General features: G+C 37.9%; 1 protein-coding gene across 4 annotated transcripts in view; it reads left to right on the top strand.

Annotated features, from left to right (window-relative positions):
• The window catches only part of LOC120068002 (ARM repeat superfamily protein), a 67669-nt gene that overhangs the window by 20086 nt on the left and 27001 nt on the right, over nt 1-20582 (top strand). For all 4 annotated transcript variants that reach the window (XR_016525305.1, XR_005479066.2, XM_039019660.2 and 1 more), the window contains exons 11-13: nt 2679-2766; nt 6223-6325; nt 6406-6496. Coding sequence is in view for 2 of the 4 variants with exons in the window: in XM_039019660.2 (XP_038875588.1) it covers nt 2679-2766; nt 6223-6325; nt 6406-6496 (282 nt within the window). In the remaining 2 variants the exon portion in view is untranslated. The remainder of the gene's footprint in view (nt 1-2678; nt 2767-6222; nt 6326-6405; nt 6497-20582) is intronic.

The following is a 20582-nucleotide window of genomic DNA, read 5'->3' as shown; positions in this document are numbered from 1 at the left end:
CCATGTTAAAGAATCTTCGTAAAAAACAAGAACATCATCCTCCTCTAAATCGTCATCCATTCTTCCAATAAGCCACTCATTACTATCACCTATCTCTTTTAAAGAGATAGGGTCGATGATGTCTCGAATATTATATCGACGCGTCAATGCTCTATTATATTTTATGAATACTAAGTCATTTAGACGACTTTGAGCAAGTCTATTCCTTTTCTTGCTATGAAGCTGCAAGTATACACAATAAAGATTTCATTGTCAACTTCTATTACATTCACACTAGAGGCACTGCAAATAATAGAAGATACCTAACCTGTTAAAAAACGCTCCAATTACGTTCACATCCAGAGGCACTACAAGTGAGACCTAAAATTCTCACTCCAAACTTTTGCAAGTTTGGAGTTGATTGTTCGAAATCATCCCACCATTCTACTATAGATCAAAACTTTATTAGTAACTTTCAATTCGAAATGATATTCAATGTACTTTAATCAAAGACTTTAAGTTAAAGTTTACCTGGAGATATTTCGTCTCTCCGTCTTATTGCTAAAGACTGTCCAAATAGTCCTTCAGTTTTCTTGTATTTGGTTAGCTCTCTAAGTATCTTGTCTTGAATGTCCAAGGAAACAACCATCTTTGTTATACATGAATACAACCCATTAACAATTTCATCATCAGCTTGAATATTTGGATTTGAATAATAGAATTCTGGGTTTAGATAATATCCCGTTGCATGCAAAGAACGATGCAACTGAAGCTCTCATCGTCGATCAATTATTGTAAAAATATCTTTGTACTTTTCTTCCTTACCATGAAGGATTTGGCAATGGCCTTCTTAGCTCTATCCATAGCCTCATAAATGTATCCCATAGGAGGCTTCTTCTTGCCATCCACCAACCTAAGTACTCGCAATAAAGGGCCGGATACTTTAAGAGCAAATACGATGGTATTCCAAAAAGTTGTCAACAAAATTGTTTGAACCCGTTTTCCTTGTTGTTCTTTGCTCCATTTGCTGTTTTTCCACCAATCCTCCTTTTGTTATTTTTGAACAAAATGCACACACTAATGTATTAACATCTTGATCATTTTGCAATTTTGCATATTTCCATGCCGGATCCTTTCTTATACCGTCCTCAACCATCTAATTATTAGAAACTTAACTTGATTAGTAACTACCTTAAAAAATTGATCACAAAAGTTAGGATTTGGGATTTGGGAGCCAAGACGTACCAGAATTTTGATGACGACTGCTGTTTTGTAGAGTTTTCTTCTCTGTTTTGAAGCCTTTCTTTGTTTTTTGATGACAAAACAAAGATTCCAATGTGATAGCAAAGTAATGGTGGCTGGCAGCAAAAAAAAAGGGCTTTCTTTTCTGTTTTTTGAAGAAAAACAGGGCTGGACACCGGCACGTACGTCACACTTTCTGTTTTTTTGGAAGAAAAAAACAGAACTGGACACATCTCACTCTCTGTTTTTTGGAGACTTTGATTTGATTTGAAGAAGAAGAAGAAGAAGAAAGTAACTAAAGTTTGGAATAGAAGAGATAGTTCTGAATTTTTATTTGAAGAGACCCTGAATGAAGGAAGAAGAAGAGACAGTCTGAATTTCTTTTTTTTTTTTTTTTTTGAAGAAACCGTGAAAAAGAAGAAGAAGAAGAAGAAGAAGGAGAAGAAGAAGAAGAGAGTGAATTTTATTTTATTTTATTTTTTTTTGAAGAATCGTGAATGAAGAAGAGGAGAGAAGTTCTGATTTTATTTTTTTTCTTTTGAAGAAACCACCGTGAATGAGAATGAAGAATCGAAGAAGAAGAAAAAGGAGAAGAGAAGTTCTGTTTTTTTTTTTTTAGGAATCGTGAATGGAGATGAAAAGAGGAAGATTTGGTGAAGAAAGAAGAAGAAGAGAAAGAGGAAGAAGAAGATGAAAAGACTTACCGAATTGTTAGAGATGGAACCGTGAAGAAGCAACTGTCCAATAAGATTTTATTTTTTGTGCAGTGCAACCGTCATTCGTACGTGACTTGTTGGAGATTTAGGTTTAAAAATTATATATATATATATATATTATATTTAAAACGTTATTTAAATAGTATTAAGAAAAAAGGGCATAGGCGCGCCTAAGTGCGCCTCGATGCTTCATGGAAGGCGCGCGTCTTCTCTTCCCTCGTGTGCCTCACCTTTCCAAGGCGAGGCGCCAGCGTTGTGCCTTGAGCCTAGGCGTGCGCCTGACCGCGACTTTTAAAACACTGCCTACACTGAAGTAAGCTTACTGCCTACCCTTCTTTGAGCGCAAGTGATTCCTCTTGCTGAGCCATAGAGAGATTATTCCAATTTTAACCTTATTGTAGGCCCTTACATTTTAATTTGTTTCCAATTATATATACCACAAATTTTCACTTTCCTCACCATATCTCTATTTGTGTTCTTAGTGTATTCATTTCTAATCTGTTCTGCATTATATTGTTGCAGCAGTAGGGTTTCACTTTCAGTACTTCTAATGTCTCATTGTGAAGTAGGGTTCAGCATTGAATTGTTTCATTAGATTAGTAAAGTCCCCCTCCAAATAACTTGCATTTGTTAACCACCTTTCTCTTATCTTCTGGTGTTATTTTCTCCTTTCATCTCCACATTCCTGTTCCTTGTGCTTTTCCCTTCCATTTATAAATGCACAAGTATTTTTGGGTATAGGTGTTCTGTACTTGATCCAACGTTCAACTCATGGTAGATTGCTGACAATCTTGTTCAAGATTCTTTTGCATCTGATATCATCTACTCCGTATGTAATCTTTTCATATGTCTCATTGTTGATTAATATCTTTCCTTATTTTATATGGAATGTTGAACTTTCTTTTTAGATATTATTCATTTGTTCATTAAGTTCAAGTTGACTTGTTTTGTTGGTGCAAACATGTATTTTTAGTTCAAATGTTAAGAGAGACTATTTAACATTCTAAAACTTAAAACTTAAAATTACAAATTTACTACTAAATACTAATTACACACTACGATATTCCTTTCCTCTTAAAAAGATAACTTGATCTTGAATATTAAAAGATAAAGGAGCATCCAACTACTTCTCTTAATGACTCAGAAATATGTTCTTTAGCTTGTTGTAGCACCACTTCAATTAGAGTGATGGAATCTTCGATTTGCTGAAAATTTGCCTAAGTTAAGAAATGTATTTTTTTTTGTTTAGTCAACATCTAAAATCATAGCCATCAAAAGCAATAAAAGACTCATCTTCCATGTCACCATTGAATGTTTTGAGAATTTTCTTCCTTGGGTGAAACAATTCAAACACATTTAAAACAAATTCTTGACCCACCTTTACATTAGATCCATAGAGAAATCAATTTTCTTGTTAGCATATTCTACAAAAAAACTAGCGAATAACTCTTACTTCCACATAATGAACCCATAGTCTAAAGTGTTTCTTGGTTTAGAAAAATGCTTGCTTTAGCTAAGGCCCCACTTATGTTGTTGTCATTGTTGTCGACATTATCGTCGTCTTCATTGTCGTTTTTTTTTTTGTTTTTGTTTTTTTAATTAATCAATCAATTAATTAATTTTAGTACCTAAAGATTAAGAGATTGGGAGGATCCTACAATCAATATTCTTCTCATGCTAAATTATGGGAGATTGAAAATTGCTAAATTTTCTATATCTTATTAATGCACTAGAATCATTCGATTCTCCTAAAAGGAAAAGGAATTGTTCTCGCACTCAGTGATCCCTTGGCACGGATTCTACTATTTCTTTTTGGAAAGAACATTGGCTTAGTTGTGGTGTTCTCTCTGTGGTTTTCCCTCGTTTGTTTCGACTTACTAGGTCTCTTGATATTTTGGTGGCTGAGGTGTGGCTTGTGGATTTTGAGGCTTAGAACTTGCGTCTTCGTCGTAATCTTCGTGATTATGAAATTCACGAATGGGCTTCATTATCTCTATTACCATCTATTGTCAGATTTTGTGTTGTTCCCGATTCGTGGAGATGGTTAATTGGTCAATCTTCTTCATTTTCCGTGAAATCTCTCATCGATGACTTAATGGTTTTTTCTGAGCCTCCTGCGAGAGATTTATACTCTGTCATCTAGCGGGATCATTACCCTAAGAAAATTAAAATTTTCTTTTGGGAGCTTAGTCATAGTGCCATCAATACTACGGATCGTCTCCAGCGTCGTATGCCTTCTATGTATCTCTCTTCTTCTTGGTGTGTTATGTGCAATATTTAGGTTGAGCCCCCTACTCATCTGTTCATGCATTGTCCCTTTGCCTCCCGCTTCTGGTACGATATTTTGGACGCTTTTGGGTGGTCAATCGTTTGTTCCCATAATATTTTAGACATTCTTGACTCCCTTTTGGTGGGACACCCTTTCACTGGCACAAAGAAGACGGCTTGGTGGGCCGTACTTTTTTTTGGATCTCATGGGGTGAATGTAACAAGTGCTTCTTTAGGGACTCCAGCTCATCTTTCGACTCTTTTATTGATCTTGTTTTATCTACCGCTTTTTATTGGTGCAAATTTGGGCACCCTTTTAAGAACTTTACTCTTTCTTATTTAATTTTCAATTGAAAATGTTTTTGTAATCACCTATAGGTGTTTGGGGTTTCCCTTTATTTCATTTTTTTAATGAAATGTTTCTTCTCTAAAAAAAAGGAAAAAGAAAAAAACCATTCATTAGTCACTATCCTAAAAGGAAAAAGAAAAAAAAAATGCAATCTTGGTACAAGCTTAAAAAGACCTTAAAGATTAAAAAAATTAAGTTGGAGATAGTTTTTTAAATTACAAAACCGTCTTTAAAATGTAAACCGCCGTAATTTTAAAGACTTCATGACGGTGAATGAGATTCTTTGCAATGCTTATTGCAACTTGATTGTTACACATCATTTGTATTAGTGATGAAGAATCTTTTCCTAATTCACTTTGAACTCTCTCGATCTGTGTATTAGTGATGAAGAATCTTTTTCCTAATTCACTTTGAACTCTCTCGATCTATACACCTTCACACATGCCATGAGCAAGTGCTTTGAATTCAGCTCTTGCCCTACTTTTAGCAACCACAAATGAATTTTTGCTTCTCCATGTTACAAGATTATCCCATACAAAGGAGCAGTAACCTTTGATAAATTTTCTATCTATATTAACACCTACTTAGTCTGCATCAGAATACACTTGAACATTTCTCGTCAGTTTCTCTAAAGAATAATCCTTAACTTTCGTCTTCAAATTTCTAAGAATTATATATACAACTTCCATGTGCCCTTCATTAGATGATGCATAGATTTACTCACCATGTTGACAGCGAATCCAAAATCTGGATGTGTGTGAGAAAGATGAGACGCCCTATCAAGGTTGGTCTCTGCCCTTATCAGCTGGTGCAATTTCATGACTAAGTCCAAGTTTTGTTGTGAGATCATAAGAATATTTTCTGGTTTGCACCCAAACATATTTATTTAAGAAGATCTAGTGCATATTTCCTTTGGGAGATAACAATACCATTATGAGATACATTTGTAGAACACTTTTGGGACCAAATCAAGGGACTAAACTCGAAGATGAAAAAATGTTTGAAAGAAAACCTTATGAATTTCCTATCCTCAATAAAATTTGGGGCATATCTCATGATCTAGTGCATATCTCATGATCTAGTGCATATCTCATGCCTTCTTGGGAACATTAGTAGAAAACATCAGACAATGAATGTGAATTGCCTATCCTCAATAAAACTTGGGAACATTAGTAGAAAACATCAGACAATGAGTGACTTCAAGGAGATCTTGTTTTTCTGTGGAGTGTCTACACAAGAGCTAAGATGGAAAATTCATTCGTCTGATGGGTTACACCAAGGGACAAACTAAAAAGTTATTTTACATTGTTTTTTTTTTGAGGACACGAATTTTTGTCTAGTATTGAGTTTGGATCATACTATTGAGTCTTCTGAAATTTTGATGGAACTTCAAATTTTTCTTTCATGAAGAAGACCCATGCATGATCATAAACGAAAGAAACAAACCATCTATCCCCATATAACACATGTATGTTTTTATTAACAAGATTCAAACGTTTATATCAAATGGATTTTGTGCTTTGTATCAAAGTGGAAAGGAAAGGTGAAAGTCCTGACCATTTGATGTTGGTATGAGTTCTAATCATAGGTCTTTTTTCACGTGTGTGATCCACGTGCTTCGTCTCCTAGTTATGGATCCTAATATGTTGAAAGATCCTGTTATTTCAGATATCCAAGGATGCCTGAAGAGTTGTTGCCGAACATGGTAAAAGCTTTACAAGCAACAATTGAAGAGGGCTTTCCATTCAAAAGTGATCAAACTGACCTGCTGGTTAGAATTTTTTTTGGAACCTTACTCTGATTTTTGTTTTATGTAGTTGTTTACTAGTATTGCTATTCGATTTGCTATAGGCTGCTGCTATCAGTTGCTTAAATGTAGCCTTATCTACTTCACAGTCATCACCTTGTGTAAAAGAGATGCTTTCCAAACAAATATCCTCAGGTTGGCTTGTGTTTTCTGGTTAATTTTCTGTATTTTCTAACCAGTTCTTAAATACTATATTATTTTTTCAACAGTTGTGGTTTAGCATCAGAGAGATTTTTGGGTGATGTTCTCAATTAATTTAGTTCTTATGGGCTTTAATTATTCTCTACTTTTATTCTCAGTCAAAAACATACATTTATTTATTTTATTTATTAGTTCTTTTTGATAGTCTGCTGGATGCTTTAACTGGCCGTGCTGATTATTTTAACAGACTGGCTAAGTTAATTTGAGACAAAATACAGCGTAATAAGTAATAACTTGTCCAATTTTATATGTATAATTTCATATATATTGGGGCATATATAGAAGTCTTAAACTAGAATTAGTAAAATTACAATAAAGACAAATCATTACTGTCAATTTATATGTACCATAATAGGGTTCTCCTTTATATATCGTTTTAAATACTTCTCACCCTACTTGTCCTGTTACCTTGGCCAATCTTACTTTTTCATATGAGTTCACCTTTGCCTTTGTTCGTTGATGTTATATGGGGGAGCCTGGAGTTCAAAGGGTGGCTTGCTTGGGATGTAAGGTGCCACAGTTTCTTCAATAAAATATAATGGTTTGGGTGTACTTTTACTTCATGACTCATCCTTGTGCTCATGTTGTCCAGATGGGTGGAGATTGTCATGGGTGGGTGTGGTGGTTTAGGATTGACGTCTTAGTTAGTTGTTGTTGTGGGTGTATTTTTCCCTCTTCTTGGTAAGAAACCATGCTTTCATTAAGACAAATGGAATAATATATAATGGCAAACAAAAATAACCAAGCTCGACAAAAAACATAAGGTTTTGACACTAGCTACAAAAAGGACTCCAATCCAAAAGAACAACACTAAGCTCATAGTTACAAAAAGGTTTAGTAATTGACGCCTCTAAAGAGACATTAAATCTAGCCATCTCCCTTCCAACCCTCTTTTGGTGCTGTATTCGTTGCCTTGAGGGGAATCTTTTGGCAGTTGGCCCGTTGGTTGGAGAGCTTTGGCATCGATTGGAGTTAAAAAGGTAGATACAATTGTTGTGGAAGAACCGAAGGCTTCTTCTTGGCCTAAAGGAAGGGGAGGGGAGGGAGAAAAGGTTATGGGGAGGGGAAGAATAAGGTGGATAGGGGATTGTGTAAACTCGATCAGTTAACTATGGTAGAAAGAAAGCTTCCATGGAAGTAGGTATTTCCCGTTCTCAATGATGAAAATTACCTTGTGGAATGTGAGAGGGGCCAGGGGGCGGGATAAGAGAAGTCTTATCAAGGAGGTTTTGAGACAAGAGAATACTGACATCGTGTTGTTGATGGAGACTAAGTGGAGTGACTTTGAGTTACTTTTAATTGGTAGCTTATGGAAATTTAGAAGGGTGGAATGGGAAAGTATTGATGCAATGGGGAAGTCCGGTGGTATTTTGGTCATGTGGAATAGTTGCACATTTTCTACTCTGGAAGTTATTAAGGGGGATTTTTCGTTGTCCATTTTGTTCAAATGGAAAGATGGTGAGGATGTTTGGGTGACAGGAGTGTATGGCCCTCCTAGAGTTCGAGGCCGAGATCATTTTTTGAATGAGTTAGGTGATTTGTCTGGGATTTGTGGGTCGACTTGGTGTATTGTGGGTGATTTTAATATGACTCGCTCTTAGGCTGAGAGAGCTCCTCTGGGAGAGGTAGGAGAGATTTTATCGAAGGCAAGAAGTGGGTTGATCCTCCTCTTTTGAATGGTTCGTTTACTTGGGCCAACAGGAGAGCTAGAAGTAGGATTGATATAGCCTTGTTATCTTTGGACTGGATTCAAAGGTCTAGGGAGTTTTGATGGTTGGTGGGGCTGAGAGTAACCTCGGATCATTGGCCTATTATCCTTACGTTGGGTTGTCAGAATTGGGGGCCTTGCCCTTTTCGTTTTGAGAGTGGATGCAACATCCTTTGTTTAAGTCCTAGATTCCTAGTTGGTGGAGGGAACTTATGATGGGAAGGTGGGAGAGTTACAAATTTATGGGCAAATTGAGAGCGGTGCAAAAGAGACTAAGAACTTGGAATAAAGAGATTTTCAGTGATATTAAAGCCCAAAAACAAGAACTTTTGGTTAAGATTAACGGGTTGGATGATAAGGAGTTGGAGGGTCTCCTCGATGACTCTTTGAAAGCTGAAAGGGAATCCTTGAAGATTCTCTTTACGAAAGTGATTAGAAAGGAAACTGAAGACAGAGTGAAGTCGGCTTGGGCCAAGGAGGGGGATTGTAATACATTGCTTTTCCATAGAGTGGCGAGTGGTTGAAAGAGTAGGAATAGAATTGAACTATTGGTTAATGATTTCAGGGAGACTCTAAAGGAGGAGAAAAAGATTGAGGAGGGAGTTATTAGCTTCTTCTTGAAGTTGTATAGCCTAGAGGTGTCGACTAAGCCCTTTGTTTAAGGGGTAGATTGGAACCCAATTTTTGAGGAGGGGAAAGAAGGGTTGTCCGTGCATTTCTCTGTCGAGGAGATAAAATTGGGTGTTTTTGGGAATGATAGTTTGAAGTCGTCGGGGCCGGATGGGTTTACCACGACCATGTGGATTGGGACTTCTTGGGACTTTTTACCAAGAAATTTGGTCTGTTGTGAAGGAGGATTTTGTAAAATTGTTCAGTGAGTTTACGAAAGGGGAACTTTAAATAATTATTTGTCTGAAACCTTTTTTGTTTGATTCCTAAAAAGGAGTCTGTGACTAGGGTCAAGGACTTTAGGCCGATTAGTCTTGTTACAAATGTGTACAAAATCCTTGCAAAAATTTTGGCAAATCGGTTGAAGAGGGTTCTTCCTTTAACTATTTCGGAAACTCAAGGGGCTTTTGTTGTGGGTTGGCAAATTTTGGATCAAGCTCTAATTGCGAACGAGACTTTTGAGGACTATAGGGCTAGGAAAAAGGAAAGGGTGTTGTTTAAGATCGATTTTGAGAAAGCCTATGACCATGTGGATTGGGATTTCTTGGATATGGTTTTAAAGTGTAAAGGTTTTGGTTATAAGTGGATGTGGATGTGGGATTGAAAAGTGATGGTGTTGCCGGGTCTGAGGCAAGGAAACCCCCTCCCCCTTTTCTTTTTATCATTATGGTGGATGTCCTCAGTAGGATGGTGAGTAAGCGCGTCGAAGGAAGTATCATTGAGCCTTTTAAGGTGGAGCGAATGGGTAACCCTTTCCCATCTTCAATTTGCGGATGACACTCTTCTTCTGCTCTGGTAATGGAAATTCGTTCTTGATGCTGAATCATGTGTTGGCTTTCATCGAGGAGATGTCTAGTCTGAAGATTAATAGGGGAAAGTGTAGTGTCTTGGGGATCAATAGCGATGAGGGTAAGATTAGAAGATGGGCTGAGTGGATTGCTTGTGAAGTTGGGATCCTTCCTTCTTCTTACTTGGGTCATCCTTTCGGGAGTAGTCCTAAGTGTGTTTCCTTGTGGGACCCTGTGGTAGACAAAGTTTGGAGTAGGCTTGCCTCTTGGAAAAAGAGTTTCTTTTCTAAAGCAGGTCGCCTAACTCTGATCAAGCCTATCTTGAGTGGAATTCCGGTCTATTTCTTTTCCCTTTTAGAGTTGCAGGTGAGGTGTGTAGGTACTTGGGGAGGTTGATGCGTAACTTCCTTTGGGAAGGGATTGATGAAGGTAAAGGAAAAGGCTCACACCTCATTAGATGGGAGGTCGTTGAAAAACCGGTTTCTTTGGGGGAGTTAGAATTTGGGAACCTAAAGGTCCGTTACAAAACCCTTTTAGCCAAATGGCTCAGGTGCTTTTCCGCAGAGCCCAACTCTCTTTGGCGAAGGATTATTGAAAGTAAATGTAAAACCCTTTCGAGTGGTTGGATAAAGGGATTGAAGGCGCCTTTCGGAATCTTTGGAAAGATATTTCAAAAGAGCTCCTTTCTTTTGTTCCTTGGGTTTGGTGTGTGGTGGGGGATGGTAGAGAGACGTATTTTTGGGAAGATCATTGGGTGGAGGAGAAACCCCTATGTGGGGCATTTCCCCGGTTATACCATCTGTCCTCGTTTAAAAATCATTTTGTGGCCAACTTTCTTGTGTGGACAGGGAGCTCTTGTTCGTTTTCCTTCAGGTTCTGTCGTGCTCTTTCCAATAGGGAAACAACGGATGTGGTTGCTCTCCTTTCTCTCCTCGAGAGTCATCCCTTATGTCTAGGGAGGCGAGATGTGAGTTTGGAGCCCTGATCCTCTGAATGGGTTCTCGTGCAAGTCATTTTTTTAGTGTCTGGTTAATCCTTCTCCTTTGATGCGTCGATTTTTTCGTCCTTATGGAGGATTAAGATCTCTAGAAAGATTAGATTCTTTACTTGGAAGGTTCTTCACAGGCGTATCAGTACTTTGGATAGGCATGTAAGGAAGATGCTTTCGTTGGTTGGCCCCTTCTGTTGTATTCTTTGCCAGAAGGTGGAGGAAGACTTGGATCATATTCTTTGGCGCTGTGAGTTTGTGAGCCTTGTTTGGGGCTACTTTTTCCAAACTTTTGGGTGGATGTGTGCTCGTCACAGAGGTTTTAGAAAGATGATTGGGGAGTTCCTCCCCAATCCGCCGTTTGAGAAGAGAGGGCGTTTTCTCTGGCTTGCTAGTGTTTGTGCTACAGTTTGGGTTTTGTGGGGTGAAAGGAATAGTAGGGTATTTAAGGGGCTTGAGAGGGATGCTAGAGAGAGTTGGTCTCTTGTTCGCTTTCATGTGTCTCATTGGGCTTTGATTTCGAAGGTTTTTTATAACTATTCGATTGACATGATCTTGTTTAGTTGGAGTCTTTTCTTGTAATGGGATTTTCCTTTTTTGTGGGCTTGTATTCTTTTTTTTTTTTCTCAATGAAAGTTTTTCTTATAAAAAAAATAAAAATAAAAATAAAAATCTCTAACCAACTGGACTAAACTTATGAAACAACCAAATGCTTATAAAAAATAATTAATTAAGAGCAACTTAAAAGAGTTATAACTCTTCTACTACATCGACTCTATCTGCCCGAGAAGATCAAACTCGTCACTGAGTTTGTTTGTGCGAGCTCAAAGCCATCTGGTAGATGGTAATGATGTATATCTGATACAATCAATGTTGAGCTAATCTTCATTGTAGGAGGTAGATCAATGCGATAGCCATTAGTTCCCAACTTTTCGATGATAGGAAAGAGTCCAATCTTCTTGTTTGTGAGTTTGAGTGCTGTCCAGTTGGTAATCTGCTTTTCTTTAAATGTACCATCACCAAGTCTCCAACCTTAAATTCAATAGCTCGTCTGTGTTGATCAGCTTTAGAAAAATTAGTAGTTTCTTCCAAATGTTGGCAGACTTCTTCTTGGATTTTCTTCACTATTTCAGCCATAATATTTGCTTCAGTACTTAAGTCGACTGAAATAGGCAAGTTAGCAAGATCTAGAGTTAGTCTTGGTACTTGAGTGTAGATTATTTCGAATGGGCATTTCCCCGTGGAATGATTTACCATGTTGTTGAAAGCAAATTCAGCATGCACTAGGGTTAGATCCCAATGTCGGGGCTTGTCTCCACTTAAGTATCTTAGGAGGTTGTCAAGTGTTCTATTTGTAACCTCGGCTTGCCTGTCTGTTTGAGGGTGGCTCGTAGAGCTAAAAAGAAAGTTGGTGCTGAAAGGTTTCCATAAAGATTTCTAGAAGTAGCTCATGAATTTGACGTCTCTATCGGATACAATGCTCTTTGGTATTCCATGTAATCGAACAATTTCCCTAAAAAATAAGTTTGCAACATTCAAAGCGTCATTAGTCTTTTTGCAAGCAAAAAGATGTGCCATTTTATTGAATCTATCAACAACTACTAAAATAGAGTCATATCCTCTTTGAGTTCTAGGTAAACCAAGGACAAAATCCATTGAGAGGTCCTCCCATATATTTTTTGGTATAGGTAAAGGAGAATAAAGTCCTTGGTTTGTGCTAGAACCTTCAGACTTTGACAGATAAAACACCGTTTAACAAAATTAATAACATCTTTCTTTAATTGTGGCCAAAAAAATTTTGAAGACAATAAAGCAAAAGTCTTGTCCCTACCAAAATGTCCAGCTAAACCATTGGAATGTGCTTCCTTTGATTTTTTTTTTTTTTTTAAAAGGAAACAATCTTTATTAATCAATAATTATAGTACAAGAGATGAGTACTTTGATAATAAAGGCAAATACAAAGAAACCAAACTGGAAACCAAAGGATCGGTAGGTGTTGACACCCCCATAGCACCCTCATCATATCCGACATTTAGAGAAAGCCATCAATGGCTTATATAAGAGCAGTCTAATGAGACAATACAAGGAAAATCTTGCAACCGGACAAAGTATAGAACTAGGCTACAAAAATCTAAATTACATCAAGAAATTTAGACAATTAAGAATACTAATGAAAGAAAAGCTGCTGTCTCTATCGCCGAAGCTTCGATTATTCTTCCATTTGAAAGAAAGACTGCCAATTTAAACTTATGTCTTGCAAGGAATAGGCTTCAAAGCAATTAGAAAGGGAGCACCAAAGAGAGGGATTGAGTTTTGCCGCCTCAAATCGAGTAAACCAAGGAGTTTCATTCCCATTGAACACTTTTTGATTTCTTTCAAACCAGATTTCAACCAGCACTGTTTTTACCCCATTAATCCATAGTAAATTGGAGTATTTCTTCAGAATAGGACCTGAAAGTAATTGTTGTACATTGCTTCTAAAAGAAATATCAAAGACCCAAGAAGTGTTGAAGCAATTAAGGAATTCTTTCCAGCAGTTGAAGGCAAAACAGCAGTCAAAGAATAAGTGTTGAAGGTCTTCTTCAGCTGATTTACAAAGGACACACCAATTGGGGGAGATAGAAAAGCAAGGCAGCTTTTTCTGCAGCACCAAGGAACAATTTAGGGTTCCAAACTGCATTATCCAAACTGTTATAAGTGATGTGTATGGTATGCAAAGAGTGTCATTTTTAAAAAGAAATCCATAAAAAATATAAAAGTCTTTTGCTGGAAGGTGAGAAGAACAGTTATACCATATGCCTTTAAAATCTTTATTAGTAGAATATAAATCTTTTAAATGATTAAAAGCAATAATTTCACCATGAAGGAGGGTTAGAAGTGTACCTTTTCTACTTAATGCGTCTGCCACTTTGTTGATATTACCTGGAGTATGTTTTATAACTAAATCGAATCGTTGAAGGAATTGTAACCACCTATGATGCATACGACTAATAGATTTTTGAGATTGTAGAAATTTTAATGAAGAATGGTCAGTTAATAAAATGAATTCTTTGCCTAGAAGATAATGTTCCCGAGTAAAGCTCTTGTTCATAAGTGTACCATTTTTGCCTAGGTAAACTAAGTTTTTCACTAAAAAAATCAATAGGGTGTTTGTTTTGGCTAAGGACAGCTCCTATCCCAATACTTGAAGCATCCACGGAGACTTCAAAGGGTTTATTAAAATCAGGAAAACCTAAAACATGGGTTGTACTAAGAGCTGTTTTAAGGTGATTAGAACTTTCAGCCTGTTCCTCTCCCCAAGAAAATGGAACTTTGTTCTTTAAACAAGAAGTTAGAGGCCCCGCAATAGTACTAAATTTTTTAATGAACTTTGTGTAGAATGAAGCTAAGCCTAGAAAACTTTGAATTTCTTTGATTGATTGTGGTTGGGGCTAATCTGAGATTGCTTCTATCTTCTTAGGATCAACACTAATCCCTTTGGAACTTATGAGAAAGCCTAAAAATACAGATTTTCTTGAAAAAAAGAACATTTTTTGAAATTAATGTATAAAGCACTTTGATGTAAAATAGAGAAAATAGTATGTAAATGGTCAAAATGGGAAGTATATGTACAATTGTAAATTAATATGTCAACGAAATGGACTACTACAAATTTATTGACGTATGGAAGGAGAATTTGATTCATTAGTCTCATGAAAGTACTCGGGGTGTTGGATAAACCAAATGGCATGACTAGCCATTCAAAAAGTCTCTCATTTGTTTTGAAAGCTGTTTTCCACTCATCTTCGGGTTGTATTCTAATTTGATGGTGGTTCTAAGGTCGATTTTGGAAAAAATAGATGCTCCTCCTAATTGATCTAGTAAATCCAAAGGTCTTGGAATAGGAAACCTATATTTGATTGTTATTTTGTTAATGACCCTACTATCAGCACAAAGGCGCCATGAACCGTCTTTTTTAGGTGCAAGTAAAGTTGGGACGGCACATGGGCTGATACTAGGTTGAATATGCCCATTTTCTAAGAGTTTATGGATTTCATTATGTAAAATTTCATACTCTTTGGGGCTCCAAAGACTTAGACGATAATGGGGTAAATTAGATAAGATACTACATGGAGTTAAGTCTATATGATGCTGTATATTTCGGAGGGGAGGTAGGTGTGTTGGTTCTTCTAAAAGAGAAGGGAAATCTTTTAGAAGTTTGGAGACTTGGGGTCTATTAGATCATTATTAGGAGATTCAAAAGGGTCTGATTTAACTACAAAGACCAAGAGGGATTTGCCCTTAGAGGATAAAAGATCTTTGCCTTGAGATAAGAGAAAAAGTTGCTTACTTGTTTGGAGTGACTTGCTTACCGAGAGGGAGGATAACTTTCTTCCCCATCCAGTTGAATTTGTACGTATTGTCCCGTCCATTATGAAGTGCTTTGTTGTCATATTGCCATGGGCGCCCGAGGAGAATGTGGCATACGTCCATCTCGAGGACATCATAAAGGATTTGGTCTTGGTACAGATTCCCAATGGATAAAGGTACCGTACAAATTTCCTTTACAACCGTTTCCCCCTTCTTTGTGATCCAACTAACTTTGTATGGGTTGGGGTGTGGTTCAGTTGTAAGATTGAGGGCATTGACCAGCTTCTTGGAAGCAATATTTTCCATGCTGCCACTATCAATTATCACTTGGCATACTCTCCCATTAATTGTGTATTGAGTGCGGAAAAGGGCATGTCATTGAGAGTGATTTTCAGACTTGGGGATGATTATGTTCACCATCATTCTGTTGAACATAATCAAGATCATCAACATTCCCCTCATCGCAGTCGGCTTCATCACCAACATCATCTTCTTGGACTGTTAAATTCTTCTTTGAGGACACTCATTGGAAAGGTGGCCTTGTTGACCACATTTGAAACATTTTCCAAGAGTTGCTCACTGGTAGGGGTTGGGATTCCTTTTGGTGGAATTGCTGTCCGTACCCCTGTTACTTGGTGGCTTAGTAGGAGTCTCATCTTTTCTGTTTTGTTGTGTTGTCATGCTCCCCGTAGTGGTTTTCTGTGGCTGATCTGCGGGAGCTCATTTAAAAGGTTGCTGCTGTTGACGCTCCCAAGGTTGTCTCCTTTGGTAAGTTTTGGGTGCTTAGGCTTGGAATTCTCTTCAATTGTTGTGGCTAAAGAGATTGCATCAGCCAAGTAAGCCACAGGATGTAGTTTGACAACTTTGATCTCCTCACGAAGGCCAAGAAAAAATCTTGATACTAGTTGCTGCTCAGTTTCAGGTAGGTTATTTCAGGCACCAAGGCAATGAAATTTTTCAGTGTAGTCAAAGATTGATCGGTCCCCTTGTTTGCACATCTGATATTGGTTGTAGAGCCTTTGTTGATAATTCAACAGAAGGAACCTCTTCTTCATCAATTTTAAAAGCTTTGGCCAAGATCTTATTGGAGTCTTACCATTGTAGCGTCGGTTGGTTTCAAGCTGATCCCACCATGCTGAAGCACCCCTTTGAAACTTAAAAGCTACCAATTTAACCTTCTTGTCATCAGGGACGTTGGCATACTCGAAAAAATTCTCCACTTTCGAAGCTTAATCCAATAATTCTTCCACATCCATTCGGCTGTCGAAGCTAGGAAGATCAATCTTCATCCTGTATTCTGTGTTGTTATGGTGAGTTTGGTGTCTTTCATGGTGAAATCCAACGCTGTTGTGGGTTCCAGCAAAATAACTTCTCTTTACTTGAGGAGTCAGAATCTTGCAACATAAATCGTCCTCCATGATTTTCTTGGGGTCAAAATCTTGCTTGGTACAAGTTTCTTGGAGCTGAGGTTCTGATTGGGTTAGGTGCTTGATGAGATTCTTCGTGAATCTTGGTCTTTCCATGGTTTCTTGCAGGTTCTCGTTTCTCCCAGCCAACCTGCTCTTCAAGTCTTGGTTTGATTGCAATAGAATCTTGGGGTTGTTGAACCCGAATTCCCCCTTTATTCTTCAAAACCACTTGTTCCAGATTTGTTTCTTCAGTGTTGATGTTCATTCGAAGTAAAACTTGGGCTAGCATGGAACGGATTTCTCCCATTTCACCCTTTCCCTCCCGGCCTTTTCTATTGAAGATAGCCGACCTTCGATAGCTTTTGATGATGAGGATGCTTCTGTGTCCATTGAAGTTGTCCAAAAGGAATTCGCGATGGATCAATGCTTTGATACCACTCGATGCAAACGCTCCAAGAATGCAAAGAGAATTCTTTACTAATGAATAGAAAGAATGGCCATAGGCCTATTTATACAAGAAAGGTGACCGACCACCTACACAATCGGTTACCAAAATTGGTTACCTAATTGACCGGTTACATAACAATCTCTAACCAACTGGACTAAACTTATAAAACAACCAAATGCTTATAAAAAATAATTAATTACCAGCAATTTAAAAGAGTTTTAACTCTTCTACTACATCATCTAGCCATCTCCCAAACATCCTCTATCGATCTCTCAACCTCTCTCAAAATTCTTGATGGCTTACTTAGGTTTATTCTTGACAACTTCATCATGGATCCTAGGACAAGTGTTGATCTTTTTTTTTGGAAACGAAAACGAACCTTTCATTGATATAATGAAAAGAGGCTAATGCTCAAATTACAAGTGATAATAGAGGATCAGGAGGTTGATGTAGAGAATTAGAATATTACACCTTTAATTCATTTTTAATGCTGGAATCTTATTTTTAAACATTAGTTATGAAGTTAGTTATGAGTATAACCGACTGTTTAGGTTATTAAACCAAGTTACTGATTTAGCTGGTCATCTCTTCACATATAAATAGGCTTCCAGCTCCTTCATTTAATAATATTCAGTCTATTTTCTCTTAAACTCTTGGTGTGTTACATCATATTGGTATCAGAGCGTTGTGATCCAAAACGCGCATTCTTTTTCTTGGATCATCACCTTATGGACGTAGAAGCTTCCTCATCAACCAAAGCCTTGGAAACTAGAATGGCTTCAGTAGAATCGGCCATAGTAGACGTGAAGAATGAGATGAATGACCTTTGAGTTATGCTAGCCCAAATTCTGCAACATATGGACATTTCAAACCCAACGGTGGCTCACGGACAGCAAGTTGTTGACAATCGGAAAAACAAGAATACTTGGCAAATCAATGAAAATCTTCAAGGAGAACAAGCTGGTGGAAATGGTCTGAACATCAACCAAACAGAAGTCAGAACCCAAGAAAGAGTCCAAGAACCTTTCAAGAACTTGGGAAAAACTTACCGTGGAGAACAATTTTGGGCTGACACACATAATTCCCTACCAAGAAAGCTCAATTGTCAGCCAAGTTTTCAAGTTCAAGATGTTCAAATCCAGATACATGATGCAAGATTCTGACTCTTCAGAGGAAGATGAGAATTACTGCTGCCTGAATCAAGATTGGATGGGAAGACGACAAGGTAGACCGCAATACCTTCAAGAACATCAGAATTATAAGATGAAGGTCGATCTCCCTAGTTTTGATGGCAAAATAGACATTGAAGCTTTCTTGGATTGGATCAAGAAGGTCCATTTTTTTTTAATTCACTAACACACCCACAGATAAAAAGGTGAAATTGGTAGCCTTCAAGTTTCTACGAGGAGCTTCAGCTTGATGGGATCAACTTCAAACCAACTGAAGGTACTATGGCAAGCCACCAATCAAACCTTGGCCCAAGCTTCTAAGATTAATGAAGAAAAGATTCCTCCCCCTCAACTATCAACAACTCTTGCACAACCAATACTAACTTTGTAGGCAAGGGGATCGATCTATTTTCAATTACATTGAAGAATTTCACCGATTGGGGGCTAGAAACAATCTTCTCGAGACTGAGCAACAAATTATATCAGGATTCATCCTTGGCTTACGAGAAGATATTAAAGAAGTTCTCAAATTACATCTAGTGGCCTATTTGGCTGATGCCATCACCTTAGCCACCACCATCGAGGAAAGTCAAGAAGCAAAACAACTAAAAACATACCAAAGAAGACATAATTGGGAGCGACAACAACCGTCCTTTTGTCGTACAGAACAATCCAAAACAGCTGAACAAGCTTCTTCTTTAAGTCAACAAGCAAAGAAAGATGACTCTATGTCCAAGCAATCGAAGCCTAAGCCTATGGAAACCACCTCAAACAGGAAGAACTCAAATCCTTACAACTGGCCAACTCTAGGAAAGTGTTTTCGTTGTGGACAAGGACATGTCTCGAACGAGTGTACTCAACGAAGGACGTAAGCCATCCAAGAAGAAGATGATCTTGTAGGGAATGATTGTGCGGATGACGATGACAATGAACCTGCTTACATTGAACCCGACGATGGAGATCAATTGTCTTGTGTTCTTCAACATGTTCTCCTCACACCTAAATCTGAAAGTCACCCCCTAACGTCATTCTCTATTTTGCACTTGTTGCACCATCAATGGTCGGGTGTGGGAAGTAATTGTTGATAGTGGGAGCAGTGAAAACATAGTGTCAAAAGAGTTGATTGCTGCCCTTAATCTAAAGGTTGAGGCTCACCCGAATCCTTATAAGGTCAACTGGATCGAAAAAGGGGGAGAGGCAACCGTTCAAGAAATTTGCACAGTCCCTATTTCAATAGGCAACATTTACCAAGACCAAATCGCTTGTGATGTCTTAGAAATGGATGCCTATCACTTACTTTTGGGCAGACCGTGGCAATATGACAACAAGACTCTTCACAGTGGTCGTGACAATACCTACGATTTTACGTGGATGGGCAAGAAAGTGGTCCTTCTCCCTCTAAGTTTGTATGACAGCAACAGAAAGGTACCTTCTAATCCTAAAAAACAACTCTTTTTCCTAACCAATGGTAAAGATTTCTTACAAAAAATGATACAACCCAGTAGCTTTCATAATTAAGCAAGATACTTTTGATTTCCCCAACTCTTCCACTCTAGATTCTCGAATTCCCCAACTCTTAAAAGATTTTCCTAATTTGATAGAAGAACTTAAATCCCCCCTCCCCTTCGCAATATACATCACATAGATCTTATTCCTAGAAGTTCTTTACCAAATCTACCCCACTACAGAATGAGCCCCAAAGAGTATGTCGCCTTACGTGAACAAATTCAAACTCTTTTAGATAAAGGCCGCTTACATGAACAAATCCAAACTCTTTTAGATAAAGGTCACATACAACCAAGCCTTAGTCCGTGTGCCGTCCTCGCCCTTTTAGCACAAAAGAAGGATGGATCTTGGAGACTATGTGTTGACAACAGGGCCATTAATAAAATAACAATCAAATATAGATTCCCTATAGCCCGTTTATCTGATTTATTGGATCAACTAAGAGGAGCCACACTTTTTTCAAAAATAGATCTTAGGAGTGGGTACCACCAAATTAGAATTCGATCGGGAGATGAGTGGAAAACAACTTTTAAGACCAATGAGGATCTTTTGAGTGGTTAGTCATGCCTCTCGGCCTTTCCAATGCACCAAGCACATTTATGAGACTTATGAATCAAATTTTGTTACCTTTTCTAAATAAGTTTGTTGTTGTTTACTTTGATGACATCTTAATTTATAATCCTAATTAGGAGGCACATTTAGAACACATACATTCTGTCTTTACTGTTTTAAGAGAACATGTTTTGTATATAAACTTTAAAAAAAAATGCTCTTTTTTTAAAACCGAATTGTATTTTCTTGGTTTTTTTTTTTTTACTTCATCTTCTCTTGGAAATGCTCTCTCCTCTCTCCTCCCTTTCCTCCTCCCTGACCAAGCCCTCCGGCACCCCCCTTCCCTCTCCGACCAACTACACATAGCCCCCCCACCCCTCCCTTTCTCGGCCGACTCCCCTCCGTCCCTCTTCCCCTCTTCTTTCCCTCGCAG

This window comes from Benincasa hispida, chromosome 12 (genome assembly GCF_027475165.1).
Source record: "Benincasa hispida cultivar pf3 chromosome 12, pf3_genome.v1.1, whole genome shotgun sequence".
Classification (NCBI taxonomy): domain Eukaryota; kingdom Viridiplantae; phylum Streptophyta; class Magnoliopsida; order Cucurbitales; family Cucurbitaceae; genus Benincasa; species Benincasa hispida.
The sequence above is the reverse complement of the archived record's forward strand: the minus strand, read 5'-3'. Positions and strand labels throughout refer to the sequence as shown.